The sequence below is a fragment of the Tupaia chinensis genome, unplaced genomic scaffold (genome assembly GCF_000334495.1).
Source record: "Tupaia chinensis unplaced genomic scaffold, TupChi_1.0 Scaffold000076_1, whole genome shotgun sequence".
NCBI lineage: Eukaryota > Metazoa > Chordata > Mammalia > Scandentia > Tupaiidae > Tupaia > Tupaia belangeri.
Window position 1 is genome coordinate 708412 of NW_006159536.1, and position 16187 is coordinate 724598.

At 43.2% G+C, this 16187-nt stretch overlaps 1 protein-coding gene across 4 annotated transcripts in view; it reads left to right on the forward strand.

The window, feature by feature from the left end:
• METTL21A (methyltransferase 21A, HSPA lysine) overlaps window positions 1-9690 on the forward strand; it is a 17408-nt gene extending 7718 nt beyond the window's left edge. For 3 of the 4 annotated variants that reach the window (XM_006142441.3, XM_006142444.3, XM_006142440.3), the window contains exon 4: window positions 9075-9690. In XM_006142441.3, coding sequence (XP_006142503.1) covers window positions 9075-9472 — 398 coding nt within the window. In that variant the 3' untranslated portion in view covers window positions 9473-9690. Of the gene's footprint in view, window positions 1-2765; window positions 2837-9074 lie in introns of all 4 variants that reach the window. The other variant, XR_003547945.1, reaches the window with a different exon arrangement.
• The last annotated feature ends 6497 nt before the right edge of the window (window positions 9691-16187 follow it).

Below are 16187 nucleotides of genomic sequence, written 5' to 3' on the forward strand. Positions count from 1 at the left end.
TCTCCAGTCAAATTTCGATAAATAAAGTTAAATAACATACTTCTTTAAAAAACAAAAAACAAAAAAAAACAAAAAAAAACCCCACATGGGGCATGTGTGTACATGCCCTAAATTCCAATAGGAATGAGAAATGGAGGAGAAGGGACTGTAGTGACTGTACCCATTGGGGGAATGCTTTCTTTCTCTTCCTGTCTGTCTCTCTGGAAAGCACACATGCCTTCTGGCAATTAAAAAAAGGTTAATCTCTGTAAAATTGAAACAGTAAGAACTCAAACAGGGGGACCAGCAGTTGGCATAATGGCTATGTGGCTGGACTTCCATGTAGTCAACCATGGTTTGAGTCCTGGACCCGGTGGCTTAAACTCACGCCAGGCACTTGTACGTACATGCCCAAGATTCCCAGAGGAGAACAGAGAAAGGATTGCGGTGTGACCATCCCCTCTGGGGGGTGATTTCTCACTTTCTGTCTTTCTGGTGAGTGCATGCGCCCTATAGCAAAAACCTCTCCAAAAAAAAAAAAAAAAAAAAACAGGTAGTGATTGTGAAATGTCAGATTGAGTGAGTCCATTTTGATCATTTTTTGGTAACTCTAGTCATTTACTCCTGAGTTTAGGGAGCACCTACCATGCCTGACTGGTCACTGCAGATAGAATGGTGAACTGGCAGCTAGGCCAGTGTCTTAGGATGCTTATATTCTAATTCTAATGGCGGTATTAATGGGAGGGGAAGGGGACATTAAGAAGCAAAAAAGCAAAAAAGAATAGACCAGCCCATGACACAAGGTGTTACCCCCACATTGTCAGCTGTGGGGTTCAAGTGCAGGACCCACTGGGCTCATGTGCATGTGTGCCCAAAAGGAGGGAGAGAGGAAGGACAAGGGATTGCCATGTTACCATGTCCCCTGGCATTGGGGGTGTTTTTTCTTTCTCTCAATGCAACCAGAGCTCTAATCCTCGAAAAATTAGAAAAAGGTAACTGCTACGCAGAACAGTACTATAGGGTGGTGAGACTTTCTCATTAAAAGAAACACCAGCTGCTCATTACTGAGCTGTTTCCTGTGCTCTGGCAGCAGCACCACTAGTAGGAAGTGGCCCGACCTACTTAGAGCTCTCTCCAGGTGGTGAAAGGAAGGCTTAGTAGAGGATAAGTAACTTGTTCAAGGTCACAAAGCTACTGGATTGCGGTTAGCATTAGAACTCAATTTTGACTCTCAGAACATAGTTCTTAGCTTGAAAATCTCCCTAGCCTTTATGCTGTTTGGGAATTATTCATAGAAGAACATATCCCATTTTGAAGACATGAATCTGTCAACCAAGGTGGGTCAGGGAATCTGGATTTTTTTTTTTTAAAGCATTATGTATTTCATTTTACTTGTTTTAAAATTTGACTGAAGAGAGTCAGAGAGAGAGAAAAAGAAAGGGAGAGTGAGAAAGCAAGCTGCCAGGTTTGGGACTCAAACCCTGGTTGGCCATGTGGGAGTCCAGTGCCTTAGCCCCTGTGCCACCTGCTGGCCCTGGGAATCTGGATTTTAAAAGCTCATAGTGTGATCTGATGCCAAACAAAGCCCAGGGACCACTGTCTTAAGATAGAGTGTTTAGGGGGCTGGCAAGTGGTGTGGTTAAGGGTGTTCCCACATGGCTGATGGTGGTTCAAGTCCCGGACCTTGTGGCTTACTTTCTCACCCTCGCTCCCCACCAAAACACTCACTCTGTCCCTCTCTGATTAAATTAAAAAATAAATAAATAAAGTTAAATAAAACAATTCTTAAAAAAAGTACAATGTTCAGAAAGAAACTGTCTTCTGGTGAAGATCTCTGCTGAACTTTGGCTTGGGTGTTTAGCTGAAAGCTGGAGAACGCTCCCTGGCTGCTTCCCAGAACCTCAAATGGCACGTTCATGCACAAACTCTTCTCTTTCCAAACTCATTTTTCCTCTGTTCTCAGTCGGCACCACTGTCCAAATGGTCACCCAAGCCAGTGTTGCCCTGTGCTCCGACCTCTCCACTTTCCGTGAGGCCTGCCCATTCTCTCTCAGCTGTTCACCGAATCCATTTCTCCCTCCACTCCCACTGCCAGGCCTGAGCGTTCATCACCTGTCTCCTGTTCGATCATGCCCTCCTTCCACCTGGCCCTCTGCCTCCACTCTATCTTCTCAGACCTGCATGCTCAGTAGCTGTCAGAATGAGCCATCTTGCGGGGTGACCTGTACCCAAATACTTTGCCTCCCCGCTGTCTGCAGGCCGAGTCCAGGATTCTGAGCAGGGCTTTATGATCTCCCTGACTCTTCAACCTCACTGGTTTTCCACACAGCCCCACTGCTCTGACCTGTCCCTTCTGCTTGGAGTGCTTTTTCTTCACTCCTTCATGCCACACCTTGAAGAGTTAAGCTCAGATTTCTCCTCCTTTGGGGATTTTCCTTTGACCTCTGCTCCTCTTAAAGAAGTTCTCCTTTGTGATTCATGATTTCCTGTGCACACCCATGTTCCTGTTATTCTGCTTCCCACACCGGTCACAATTATGCTTCTGTCTCCATCCCTCACGAGACTCTGAGCCCTGGGTCAGGTTTTTCTTGCACATGTTCGTACCTCTGGCACATACTGTGTGCTTGAATGTTTGAATAAGGCATTGCTTACAAAATAAACTGTAAGTGATGACACATCAACACATTCTCTTCCGTTATTAAGTGAGTGACAGTGGGCTCTCTTTTGGTTCGGTTTCCATTAGTCTTTAATAAGCTAAATATAACTTCATTTCCCTTCTTACCCAGCATAAATTTCATGGGCAGTGATAGGATCACCATCAACATCCTGGCCTTCCTCACTTTGTCCTATTCACCAGGTGAGAACACCCTAGGTTAAGTGCAGTGTCCCGCCTGCCCCACACCTGTGCTCATGCAGCTGCTGGCTCTCAGGGTTGTATCAGGGCCTAGCCCCTGGTGCAGTTGGTAATGTACTGGCCTTCACAGCCAGAAGCCACATGCTGTCCATGGTTTGAGTCCTTGTACCAGCTGTCCTGAAAACATGCTGGCCCATGTGTGTGTGTGCCCAGGATCCTGGTGAGGAGGAAGACGACTGCAGTGTGACCAAGTCCTTTAGAGGGTGCTCCTTTCTCTCCCCCCTTTTAACAACACTGTCATGAATAAAAAAATAAACTTCAAGAGGGTTATTTTTTATTATTTTTTTTTAGAGGGAGATTTTTTGCTATAGGGCATGTGTGCTTGCCAGAGAGACAGAAAGTGAGAAATCACCCCCCAGGTAGGATGGCAATGCTGCAGTCCCTTCTCCTCCATTTTCTTCTTGGGAGTTTAGACACATAGGCACACGTGTATGGCGTGAGTTTTAAGCTACTAAGTCTGGGACTTGAACCATGGTTGACTATGTGGAAATCCAGCATCCTAACCATTACCCCTCCTGCTGGTTCCAAGAACTTCAAGAGGGTTCTCGATGCTGCCCCGCGGTCACCCACCACTTCCTCTCTCGCCCTGCACTTAGCACCGTTTCATAGTTTTGCTCTCTCAAACCTCCAATCCTTTGTGCCTCCTCACTCTCAGCATGACATTTCTTTTCTTTTTCTTTTAAGAATTATTTAATTTTATTCATTGTATTATTTTTATTGTATTGAAGTTGACCAGGGAGAGACAGAGAGAGAAGGAAAGTGAGAAAGTAAATTGCCAAGCCTGGGACTCCACCTGTGGTCAGCCACGTGGGAGTCCAGCTGCCTTAACTGTCACACCACCTGCTGGCTTTCGCCGAAGACGCTGAAGCCGTTGGAAGAGAACTCCCAAGCTCCCCCCACTCACTGTCTCTCTTCCCACCTATGGGTAGTCCCTCAATCTCTGGCTTTGCTCTCGTGTGTGTTACAACGTTTGTCCCAGACAGGACAGCCCTCTGCTAGTGCCCCAGATCCTGCCGCCATCCTGCATTGCCACTTTCCCTTTTTCCACCTGGTAGTTCTGCTCTGTAGCATACTAACTTTGCTATTCTCCCATCTTAAAAACAAACAAACAAACAAACAAAAAAACAACTCTTAAGTGGAATGTATGATGTGACCCTAGAATACAAGAGCAAGGAATCTGTCAAAGATGACTGGGGTGTGTCAGAGGCCACTGGTAAAAGATGGGGCAATTTGAACAGCAATAACAATAAGTGCAGTGGATTAAAATACATCAAGTATATTTAACCCATAACAACAAACTAAACCTAGTTACCATCTTTGGAGGATCTTGAGAAGCCAACTCTATTTCGGACTCTGGCTTATGAAAGGGGATGGAGAAGGGAACTCGATCCTTTTTTGGACAGTTCTTTATACACAATCAGACAGTAATGGAGAGCAGAAACCGCCAGACCAGGCATGTAAAATGCTTTCTGGATCGTCCCTTCCTGCTCTTGTTCTGTGTTTCTTCTGAAGTATTGGCTTCCTGTCTGTCCCTGCAAACTGACTTTTTCCACGTGGGAAAACAAACAAACAAACAAACAAAAAAACAACTCTTAAGTGGAATGTATGATGTGACCCTAGAATACAAGAGCAAGGAATCTGTCAAAGATGACTGGGGTGTGTCAGAGGCCACTGGTAAAAGATGGGGCAATTTGAACAGCAATAACAATAAGTGCAGTGGATTAAAATACATCAAGTATATTTAACCCATAACAACAAACTAAACCTAGTTACCATCTTTGGAGGATCTTGAGAAGCCAACTCTATTTCGGACTCTGGCTTATGAAAGGGGATGGAGAAGGGAACTCGATCCTTTTTTGGACAGTTCTTTATACACAATCAGACAGTAATGGAGAGAAGCTTCTTTTTATAGAATTTTCAATAAATGTAAAAGGAATCTAATGATTTAGGATCTGAGCATTATCAGTGGCTGCTAATGTCACAAAAAGAGTCCACCAGACATTATGTACCTCTGAAATTGTCCTGTTCAGAAAAATCAGACTCAAATTAAACAAAGGCAGTACAGAGGACGGGCACATGTGGAACTGCCCCAGTGACACAGTCGGCAAATTCAACTGGGAAATGATGGGACAAGTGGTCTATTTCTTAATTACAGGGGGGAAAAAGATGGAAAAGAAACTGATAGGTTAAAGGACTGAACATCCCCTGTACTCCCTACCCCAAACAAGCAAGAAGGCAGAAACGAAACCACAGACAAAGCTGCCTTGTGCAGGGATGGCTGTTCAGCTGGCAGATGTCGACGGAATGGTAAAAGTGATCCCCAGGAAAGCCAGGAGGGGGCTCCCTCGAGATGCACTGGGGAGCTGAGCCCTGGAGGGTGTCTGGGACAGCTGCAGTGAGGTGCAGACTCCTGCCATCCTTCACCGGGCCTCCTTGTTTCTGGCCTTGCCTAGAAGCTAATGTCACAAAGTGAATGCCAGGGATCCTGGAAACCAGAGCCAGCCTGTGCTGGGGCTGTGCTGGCCCTTAAACCCACACTGACTTAGGTTTTAGTGGGATCTTCTTCTCAGTTTTTTCCAGTGGCTTCTGAGTTTCCAGTGGCTTCCTATTTCAGTAAAAGCTACAGCGTTTTTGAAATGTGACCTACTAAGCCCTGGGTGATGGGCCTTCCTCCCCTCATTTGACTCCTTCCCTATGACTTCCTGTGTCATTTGCTCTGTTCCAACCACTCTGGTTTCCTTGCCTGCCCCCTCTGGTCCTCTGTACCTGCCCCTCTGTCCACCAGGAATGTTCTTTCCCCTGAACAGCCCTAGGTTAGGTCCTCTCTCCCTCTCCCAATGAAGCCCCCCCTATCCACTCACCCTTATTTCCTGACCTTTCACGTCTGCCTTTCCTGCTTTATTCTTTTTCTTAACACATTTCGGCTATTTTATCTCTTAGAAAACACCTTATTGGGGGCTAGTGGGGGTGTGGTGCTTAAGGTGCCAGATCCCACATGGCTGACTCCACGGTTTGAGTTCCAGACCTGGAGGCTCAGAAAGCACACCACACATTTGTGCATGTGTGCCCAAAATCCAGAAGGAGAAGGGATTGGGGCATGGTCATTCCCCCGGGGGATGATTTCTCACTTTCTGTCTTCCTCTGCCCCTCTCTGGCAAGTGCATGTGCCCTATGGCAAAAATCTTAAAACAAACAAACAAACAAACAAAAAACCTTACTGCCTGTTTCCTTACTTGAATGCAGCATCTGTGAGGATAAGGGTTTCTGTCCCACAGCTGATGACAGCCACTCAGATACGTGTAGAATTGATGGCTATTACAGGGACTATTAAGGTCCTGCCCAAATTTCTGAACTACTTAGCAGGTTAGAAGTAGCCTCAAGGGAACCAGCAGTTAGCGTAATGGCTGTGTCGCTGGATTCCCACATAGTCGACCGCGGTTCGTGTCCCGGACCCGGTGGCTTAAAAAACTCACGCCGGGCGCATGTGCGTGCGTGCTCAAGATCCCGAGAGGAGAATGGAGGAGAGGGGATTGTGGCGTGACCATCCCCCCTGGGGGGTGATTTCTCGCTTTCTGTCTCTATGTCTCTCTCTGTCTGTCTGGTGAGCGCACGCACCCTACAGTGAAAATCTCTCAAAAAAAAAAAAAAAAAAGAAGTAGCCTCAAAATGCCTGAGAGGCATTAGAGAAGGTCTACAATTAAGATCTATTCAAATGAATACTGAAGTAATGTGTGCAAGGCTGTGTCACTCCAGTATGGCCAGCAGAGAGCTTTGCGGGACTGTTAAGAAATCCAGAGTTTAAGTGCTAAGTCAAACTAGGAAACAGCTGTCTGCAGTTTTTATCATCAGAAGAGACGGAAGTTGCCATTGAATTCTGCTCGTTGGGCAGCACACTGTCTCGCAGTGCATGGTCAGAGTGGTAGGCCTGGGCTTATGCAGTCTAACACCTTGATATTGACGAATCAGCGTCACCCACTAGGACTGTAAACGGCAAATGGAATTACTGCTGTAACGTCACACATCAAGATAAGAACCATCCGGGAACCAGCAGTTAGCGTAATGGCTATGTCGCTGGACTCCCACGTAGTCGACCGCGGTTCGTGTCCCGGACCCGGTGGCTTAAAACTCATGCCGTGCGCGTGTGCGTGCGTGCCCAAGATCCCGAGAGGAGAATGGAGGAGAAGGGATTGCGGCGTGACCATCCCCCCTGGGGGGTGATTTCTCGCTTTCTGTCTCTATGTCTCTCTCTGTCTGTCTGGCGAGCGCACGCGCCCTACAGTGAAAATCTCTCAAAAAAAAAAAAAAAAAAGATAAGAACCATCCAACACGAGCTGCCACCAGTATGGCACTGACCATAGCTGGTCTGAGATCCTGCAGGATCCATGGACATTACTAACCGAAGATGGTGCCAGGAAATAATTTTATGAATAAATGAAACATTTTTAAATTTCAGAACTTCAGGGGCCAAAACGAAACAGGATTACACTAACGTTGTTGCTACATAAATGAGGTCTGTCAGGGCTGACTTCAAGTGGGTGCTTTACTTTAAGAGTTACCCACAGTACAGACTTTTCTCACCCACATTAGTTCAGAAACTTAGGTCTTCTAGTTTCTTGTCAACAACACACAAGAGGGACCAGCAGATGGCGTAACGGTTATGTTGCTGGACTCCATGGCCAACCATGGTTTGAGTCCCTGACTCAGCGGCTTAAACTCACACCAGGCATGTGTGCATGCATGCCTAAAGTCCCTAAATGAGAATGGAGGAGAAGGGATTGCGGTGTGGCCATCCCCCCTGAGGGGTGATTTCTTACTTTCTGTCTGTCTCCTCAGCAAGCACTCATACCCCAGAGTGAAAATCTCTCCCCCTAAAAAAAAAAGAAACAACATACAAACAGGTGAATAAAATATTGACTCATTAATTTTCTGTATACTTCAGGTGAATACAATAAAGTAATTTAAAAATTTTCAATATCTCAATAATTATATCTATGACATAAGTACATAAAAATTCTTCTTTATAATAGCATAAGGACAGGAAGTTCTTAGTAGCCAGTTTTCTCTCTTCCTTGATTCTCTAACTACTTTTTCCTGATTTTAGTTTCTTATCATCTTCAGAATAATAGCTCCCCGAGTTTTCATTCTTTATTATTTTTTTAAAATGGTTTCTGGGGGCCAGCAGGCAGCGTGGAGGTTAAGGTGCTGGATTCCCACATGATCAATCATGGTTTAAGTCCTGGACCCAGAGGCTTGAAACTCCCACTGGGGACATGTACATGCATGCCCAAAATCCTGAGAGGAGAATAGAGAAGGGATTGTGGCATGGCTGCCCTCCACCCCCCACCTGGGGGGCGGGGGTAGATTTCTCATTTTCCCTGTCTCTGGTGAATGCATGTGTCCTATGTCAAAAATCTAAAAAATAAGTAAAAAAGCTAGGGTCTCTGTATTGTGACCCTCCTGCCTCAGTCTCCCAGCTGGGATGACAGGTGCAAGCCACCATGCCCAGCTTTCAAGTCAGAGTGGGAATCAAAGCTGGGCTCCCCATGTGGTTCCAGGCAGTTAAGCAGCAGCATCTTAGCAGTGCATACCACCATGGCTGGTTCCCAGCATTTCATTCTTGGAGTCTGTTTTACCATGAGGTCCTGCTGACTTGATAATCATGAACTAATTAAACAAGGATAGTGGTAGATGCCAGTGGAGGGTGACCCAGCTCAGCTGGCAGCATTCAGGAGCATCAAGTTATGTTACTTGGTGACTCTGATGTTTTTTCTTTTATAGGAGAGACAGAGATGATATGTATGAGCATATTTGACAGGGTCTTGCTGTGTTGCAATCCTCCTGCCTCAGCCTTGCAATTGGTTAGAATTACAGGCACACCCAGCATAGTTAGGTTGGCCCAGGAACTGAACCTGCACCCTCCACATGGCTTCTGGCCTGCTGTCTGTGTACCACCATGGCTGGGCCCCATTCTACAATTTATAGGTACACTTCAGGAAACAGCAAGTGTGTCATAGAGGCCAAAAAGTCACTTTTACAGGAAGCAGTGCAGTGGTCACTGTTTGATTTATGGCAGCTCTCCTGGTGGGGCATGGCACTGTGCATAGCAACTTAGAGGTGTTCTAGATTTAACCTGGGAGTTTTACTGATGTGAACATTACTTTGTCTTTGTCCTTCATTGTAGGTGCTCATGTGACTATCACGGATCGAAAAGTAGCATTAGAATTTCTTAAATCGAACGTTCAAGCCAACTTACCTCCCCATATCCAACCCAGAGCTGTTGTTAAGGAGCTGACTTGGGGACAGAATTTGGGGAGTTTTTCACCTGGAGAATTTGACCTGATACTTGGAGCTGATATCATATATTTAGAAGAAACATTCACTGATCTTCTTCAGACCCTGGAATATCTCTGTAGCATCCACTCCGTGATTCTTTTAGCTTGCCGGATTCGCTACGAACGGGATACCAACTTCTTAGCAAAGCTGGAGGGATGCTTTACTGTGAGTAAGGTTCTCTATGATCCTGAGAAAGATGTCCATGTTTACAAAGCACAGAAGAGAGACCAGAGGGAAGACTTATAGTTGGTTATAACTTAGGAGAACATGGTCACTGACTTTCAGGAGCCTCTTTGCTTGTCACTTCCCTACTTCTAGTATATCATAACCAGCCTTTTGAGACTAGGAACCTAACCCTGTTTAATGAAATGGTTTACTACACAGAGTTTGACCAAAAGTTCTCAAGGGTCAAAGCTGTGGGCAGCGTTAAAATGAAGCAGTGTTCTGTCCCACTGCTGTGATTTTGAGTCATATTTTAACTCACTCTGAAACTCAAATAACATGAAAGAAAAGTGTGAGATTCAGGTTTATGTTGTTTCTGTATCCCATGCTGCTCACTCTTAATAGACAGTTGTCACTGATGGCTGTCATATGAAAAGTTCTTTGAACTAATAGTGAACTTGTATGAGTTTTTTTTTTTTTTTTTGAGAGAGTTTTGCTATAGGGTGTGTGCACTCACCAGAGAGATAGAAGGTGAGAAATCATCCCAAGGGGATCTTGGGTATGCACATACATGTGTCTTGCGTTGCGAGCTTTAAGTTGCTGGGTCTGGGTCTTGAACCTCTCACGTGGGAATCCAGTAACCATTTTGCCATCTGCTGGGCCCTGAAGTTTTTTTTTAAGCCACTGGGGCCAAGATTACAACCATGGTCAGTTATGCAGGATTCAACTTCACTACAGAGAGTGCTCAATGGCTGTACAGGGCCAGACTGTGTGAACTCCTCTAAACACATTCCAGGACAGCCCAACTTTAGGGTTAGCTCTGCTTTTGAATTTTCTGAATATAAAATGAGAAGTTTTACATCCTATGAGCTGTTAGTGCTATTGAAATCTTTTTCTTCATTGAGTTCTTATATTCTGATTATTTGAGATTAGGATGAGTTTTCTGGGGTCTCATATCATGCCTTTTGGCTTAATTTCAGGTTTAAGTATATGAACAAAGGAAAAAGTAAACATTGAATTTTAGCTACTGTTTGAAAACACTTAAATTCTTGAACGAGAATAGGTTATATTCAAATCAAACACTGCTTTTTCCTTCCAGGGTTACCCTTTCTAAGATGTTGTTTTTAAATATTTTGTCCTAGGCTTTTGTGGTCTCATGATACTTATGATGACAATAAAACAAAGTTTTAAATTTCATCTCTCTATGAGAGGTTAGTGTCCCAGGTATGAACTCTTTTGGTGTTGTAATGCTTATTTGCTATCAGTATTCCCTGGTGGACTGCAAGCTTCTTGAGGGCCAGGAATGCTTCTGAAGCCTTTTCTCTTGTCGCTTCCTCAGTACTAGTATATTATAATCAAATAATGAAAAAAATACATTCCACTTAGAGGGTATTGATCTCTGGGTTAAATGATTGCTACACTGTTTAATGATTATATCTGATAGCCTTTATGAGGTCACACACACACACAAACTTTTTTTAATGTAAAAGCTTAAACAATAGCTTTTAAACAAGTTTAGACCACAAGAATATTATAATATCAATATAGTATTTGATACTAGTGAGAAGATTTCCCTTATAAAATCTAATATAAAAACCTCTTATAAAACATTAACAAAACAAAATGAACAAAACCTCTTTTTAAACCTTTTCATGACTATTTTGGATGTGAAAATATCTAGTAAGTTATTTTCTACATATATGTAAAAATAGCAGTCTTTTTTTTTTTTTTTTTTTTTTTTTGGTGATAGGGCATGTGTGCTCACCAGAGAGAGACAGAAAATGAGAAATCACCCTCCAGAGGGGATGGCCATACTGCAGTCCCTTTCTTCCATTCTCCTCTCAAGATTTTTGGCACACGTTCCAAGTCGCCATGTCCAGAACTCGAACCGAGGTTGACTACTTGGGAGTCCAGCGTCAAAGTAAAAAATGTCACTCACACTTTCATTGACTTTGTAGTGGACACCAATGTACTACTCATGGGTTCATTCCCTCTTTCTCTCTTCCTCTCTCCCTCCCTCAGACACAATACCCCTGCAGCACTCACTTCCCAGGCACTGGGGATGTTGGTGGCTGATGGCTCTCAGGGGTCCCTCTCCAGGTTTCATCTTATGCCATCTGCTGGTCCCTAAAATAAGTCTTTAATAAAGGTGAATTAAAAGTTAAGGGTGTTTTGTGATATACCAGTTCAACACAGTGCTGATAAATACACATGAGGTGGAAATAACCATAGCTTACTAGATCCATAAAATGCCAATACTTCCCCAGGACATAGAATGTATTTTAAAATAATTTAAAAAGCCTGGCAATATCACCACCCTGTAATGAAAAGCCAGTCCCATTTAGGCATGTTATGTATGTATTAATTGGAGTTCAATTCCTTTCCTTTAAGATTCCCCTAATGTAGGGGCTAGAGTAAAGGTTAAATTGGGTGGGGTTAGGTAGGATATGGTAGAAATGGGGAACTTCAGTAAGACACTGGAATACTCCACCAAGTGTTTGGAGGTCATGTTTTACATTTTCATAAAATATAAAGTGTGAATCAGAAAATGTTGAAGGTAAGGAGTTACCCCTACCCCCAGCTCCTTGGTCCTACAAATAGAAAAGGCAAGAAAAATAAATCTCGAGAAAGAGTCTGGTTGTCTTAAGTACAAATCAAGTCCTCTTGGCTTTGAGTTTAGAATTTGTTGCAGATAGGTTCCCTGGGGAAGAGACTTTGAGATGGAGACTAGGGTTCAGAGTTTACATGGGAATGCTTTCCAAGATCAACATGGAGGGAGTGAACAAGGGAGAAATCGGCTTAGGGTGCAGTTAGGAGAGTCCTCAGCTAAGTTTTTAGTGCTAGGATGGCCCTCCAATTAGGCTATATCCAGGCAAGGGGACGAGCCTTCATACCTTGTGTGGATTAGAGCCTTCATACCTTGTGTGGATTAGTCGCTGGAAGCAAGGGATAGAACTTTAAGTTGAAGATGAAGCCTGGAGAGGGACCCCTGAGAGCCATCAGCCACCAACATCCCCAGTGCCTGGGAAGTGAGTGCTGCAGGGGTATTGTGTCTGAGGGAGGGAGAGAGGAAGAGGGAAAGAGGGAATGAATCCATGAGTAGTACATTGGTGTCCACTACAAAGTCAATGAAAGTGTGACATTCTTACTTTTAAGTTCATAAATGTACATTTCAAGTGTGCTAGTTTTCTCCTTAAGTTAAAGATAGAAATCTGGTCCAGATCTCCTTTATTAAAGTCTCGATTGTCACATTGCTCAATCTTTTTAAACAGTTATGCAGTATTGAGACCAGTAGGTGGCATGGTACTTAGGCACTGGACTCCCCACATGGCAGACTATGGTTCAAGTTGCGGACCTGGTGACTTGCTTTTAAAATTTGCCTCTATCTCTTTCTCTCTGTATCTCTCTCTGATGAGAGATGTACTCTATAGCAAATTAAAAAAAAAACAATAAAGTTAAGAAAGTTACACAGTAACTATCAGTAACTTTTCCTTTGATTAATATAAAATATTGCTGCCAAGATGGTGTTTTTTAAGAGAGATTTTTTGCTACAGGGTATGAGCAACTTGCCTGAGACAGAAACAGAAAGTGAGAAATCACCCCTCCCAGAGAGGATAGTCACACTGTAATCCCTTGTCCTCTATCATTCTGGATTTTGGGTATGCATCCACACATACCTTGGCATGAGTTTCAAGCCACCAGGTCTGGGACTTGAATTGTGGTCCACCATGTGGGAGTCCAGTGCCTTAACCACCACTACACCACTTGCTCACCCTGCCAAGATGCCATGTTAACATTCGTAAGCACTCTACTATAGAATGTTGTTTTCTTTTTAAAAGGTTTTTGTCATTGTGCACTTGCTGGAGAAGGGGGGAAAGTGAGATCACCCCTTAGTGTGGATGGCCACACTACAATCAGTCCCTTCTCTTTCATTCTTCTCTTGGGACCTTGGGCACTTATACACATGTGCCCAGTGTGATTTTCAAGCTGCTGGGCCTGGGGTTTGAGTGACAGTTGGCCATGTGGACTCCAGCAACCTAACCACAAGGTCATCTACTGGCCCCAATGTTGTTGTTTTCTAATACTAGTTTGTCTTTAAATTGCCAGAGGGTACATGCACTTGCCAGAGGAAGAAAGCATCCTCCATTGGGGCATAGTCACATCACAGTCATTTCTGTTTCTCCATACTGTCAGGATCTTGGCACGCATGTACATATAACTTCAGCATTTTCCAAGCCACTGGGCCACAACTCAAACCGCTGTTAGCCATGTGGGATTGGGCTCCTTTAACCATAAGCTATGGGGCCAGTCTCTTAAGATTCTTTTTTTTTAAATCTATTTATCTATTTACTTGTAATTTTTTTTTAAGCTGCCATGTCCAGGATTTAGAACATGGTTGGCCACATGGGAATCTAGCACCTTAACCCACCATGCCACGTTCTGGTCAACCAAGATTACTTAAGAATAGCTTGCTTTAGTTCATGATAGCCCAAGTACCATCTTCAAGTAGTTTCTAGTGGAACATTCCTTCTTTCATACAAAAGAATCAGATTCTTCCTGATGAAAAGTAGATGATTGCTAGAGTAAGAACTCTTCTAAGGCAGAACTGTAACACTGGAATTTTTTTTTTTTAGCAAATACAACTTATGCTGCTAGAAAAATGATGCCTTATACTTACTTCATAGTCCAAGTGTTAACAACGTGCCCTGTTCATGATAAGAGCTCAATAAACACAACTTATGAAAAATATAAATTCTTTTACAGATAAGTTAAAGTTACATAATTTCTGTGTGTTAATTTCTCTTTGCCCAAGAGAAATAAGTGAGAAATAAAATCTTAGGGATCTTAAATATCAAAGCACACACTCAGTTACAAAATTAACTATGAATTTATGTAAAAGATTTGCCTCTATCAATACCATTTAATCACTATGTTTCTGGTTTATGGGTCCTGCATATTCTACCAGTTCTTTAATGAACAAGTATAAAACACTGAAATACTTCTAGAAATCACCATATCAGCTACCCAGTATTGCCGAGTGGTCTGAGACAGAGGGTCTGACTTAACAGTTGTTGACATATGACTTGTGATTTATTTTAGTGCTGGAAAAAGCAGTCATAATCTTACTGCTCCTCAGAAACCCAGCCTATGGAGAAGTGTTTTCAGGTGCTTTACCAAGAATCATGTGAGTCACTGCAGTCAATAGACAAAGCCCTGCTTTGGGAAACTGGAGACTTAATCTCTTTGTACACACATGAACAGCATATCTGGGCAGTCCTCAGCTCTGTTTTACTTTGAGATTTAAGGATTTGATTGTTAGCTTTCAGTTACTTTCTGCTCAAAAATCAGGTTATATTTCTGTTTCTACAACCACAGAGGGGTTAAAATTTAGTAACACTAGAAAAGATGGCATATTGAAAAATTGTCTCAATAATTTCTGAAAGAGATTAGAAAGAACAAGTTTAACAGGCATAGAAAGGACAAGTTTAACAGGCAAGAGAAGGAAAGCCTACCTACTTAATAACCTTGTGTAAGGCTGGTTCTATTGGTACCTTACCTTTTTTTTGGATTGATTGACAGAGTCTGTTGCCTAGGCCAGCTTTGAGGTTGGGAACCTCCTGCCTAGCCTCTGAGTTGGGACTACAGGTGTGCACCAATGCACTCAGCCTTTGTGTTGGGTCAGGAATAGAACCTGGGCCTCTTATGTTTTCCCAGCCTGTGGTGTACAGCATCTTAGCAGCATGCACTACCACAGCTGGGTCTGGTTCTCATTTTTCTTCCTCAAAAAAAAAAAAAAAAAAAAGATTATTAAATTTGATCTGAAAAATATACTAACCATCATGATAATAAAAAATAATTTAGCAAATTCTTAAAAATTTAGGATGTAAATTGCAAATATGAAGAAAACCATACTGGAGATAGTAAGGGGCCAGCAGGTACCATGGTGTTTAAGGTGCTGGATTCCCACATGGTTGACTGCAATTTGAATCCTGGACCTGGTAGCTTGAAAATCACATTAGCCACATGTGCACATATGCCTCATATTCCAAAAGGAGAATGGAGGCTGCAGCATGGCCATCCCCTCTGTGGGTGATTTTTCACTTTTCCTCCGTCTCTCTCCATGAATGCACATGCCTAATGGTAAAACCTAAAAAACCAAACAGAAAAATAAATAAAACTTAAGTTAAAAAACATAATAACGAAGAAAACTTACAAAATGGGAGAAAATATATGGGTCTAGCATCCCGAGTATATAAACACTGTCGTAACTCAGCAACAAAAAAAACCCAATTTAGAAACTATGCAAAGCGGGGCTGGCGGGTGGTGGTAGTTAAAGGAGCTGGTTTCCCACATGGCTAACTTGGTGGCTTGCTTTCTCACTTTCCCTCTTTCTTTCTTTGGCTCTAATCAAACTGGAAAATAGTAATAACAATAACAATAATAAAGGGACCAGCAATTGGCATAATGGCTATGTCGCTGGACTCCCATGTAGTTGACTACAGTTCGAGTCCTGGACCCAGTGGCTTAAACTCATGCCAGGTGGTGTGTGTGTGTGTGTGTGTGTGTGTGTGCGCCCAAGATCTTGAGAGAATGGAGAAGGGACTGTGGAGGCATGGCCATCCCCCCTGGGGGGTTGATTTCTTGATTTCTGTCTGTCTGTCTGTCTTGAGCAAAAACCTCTTCAAAAAAAAAAAGAGTAATTCTTAAAAACAAAACAAAACAAAACAAAGGACTTTAACAGACAGTCTCCAAAGATATATGCCAGTGGCCAACAGAGATACTTGACATAGGGAACTAC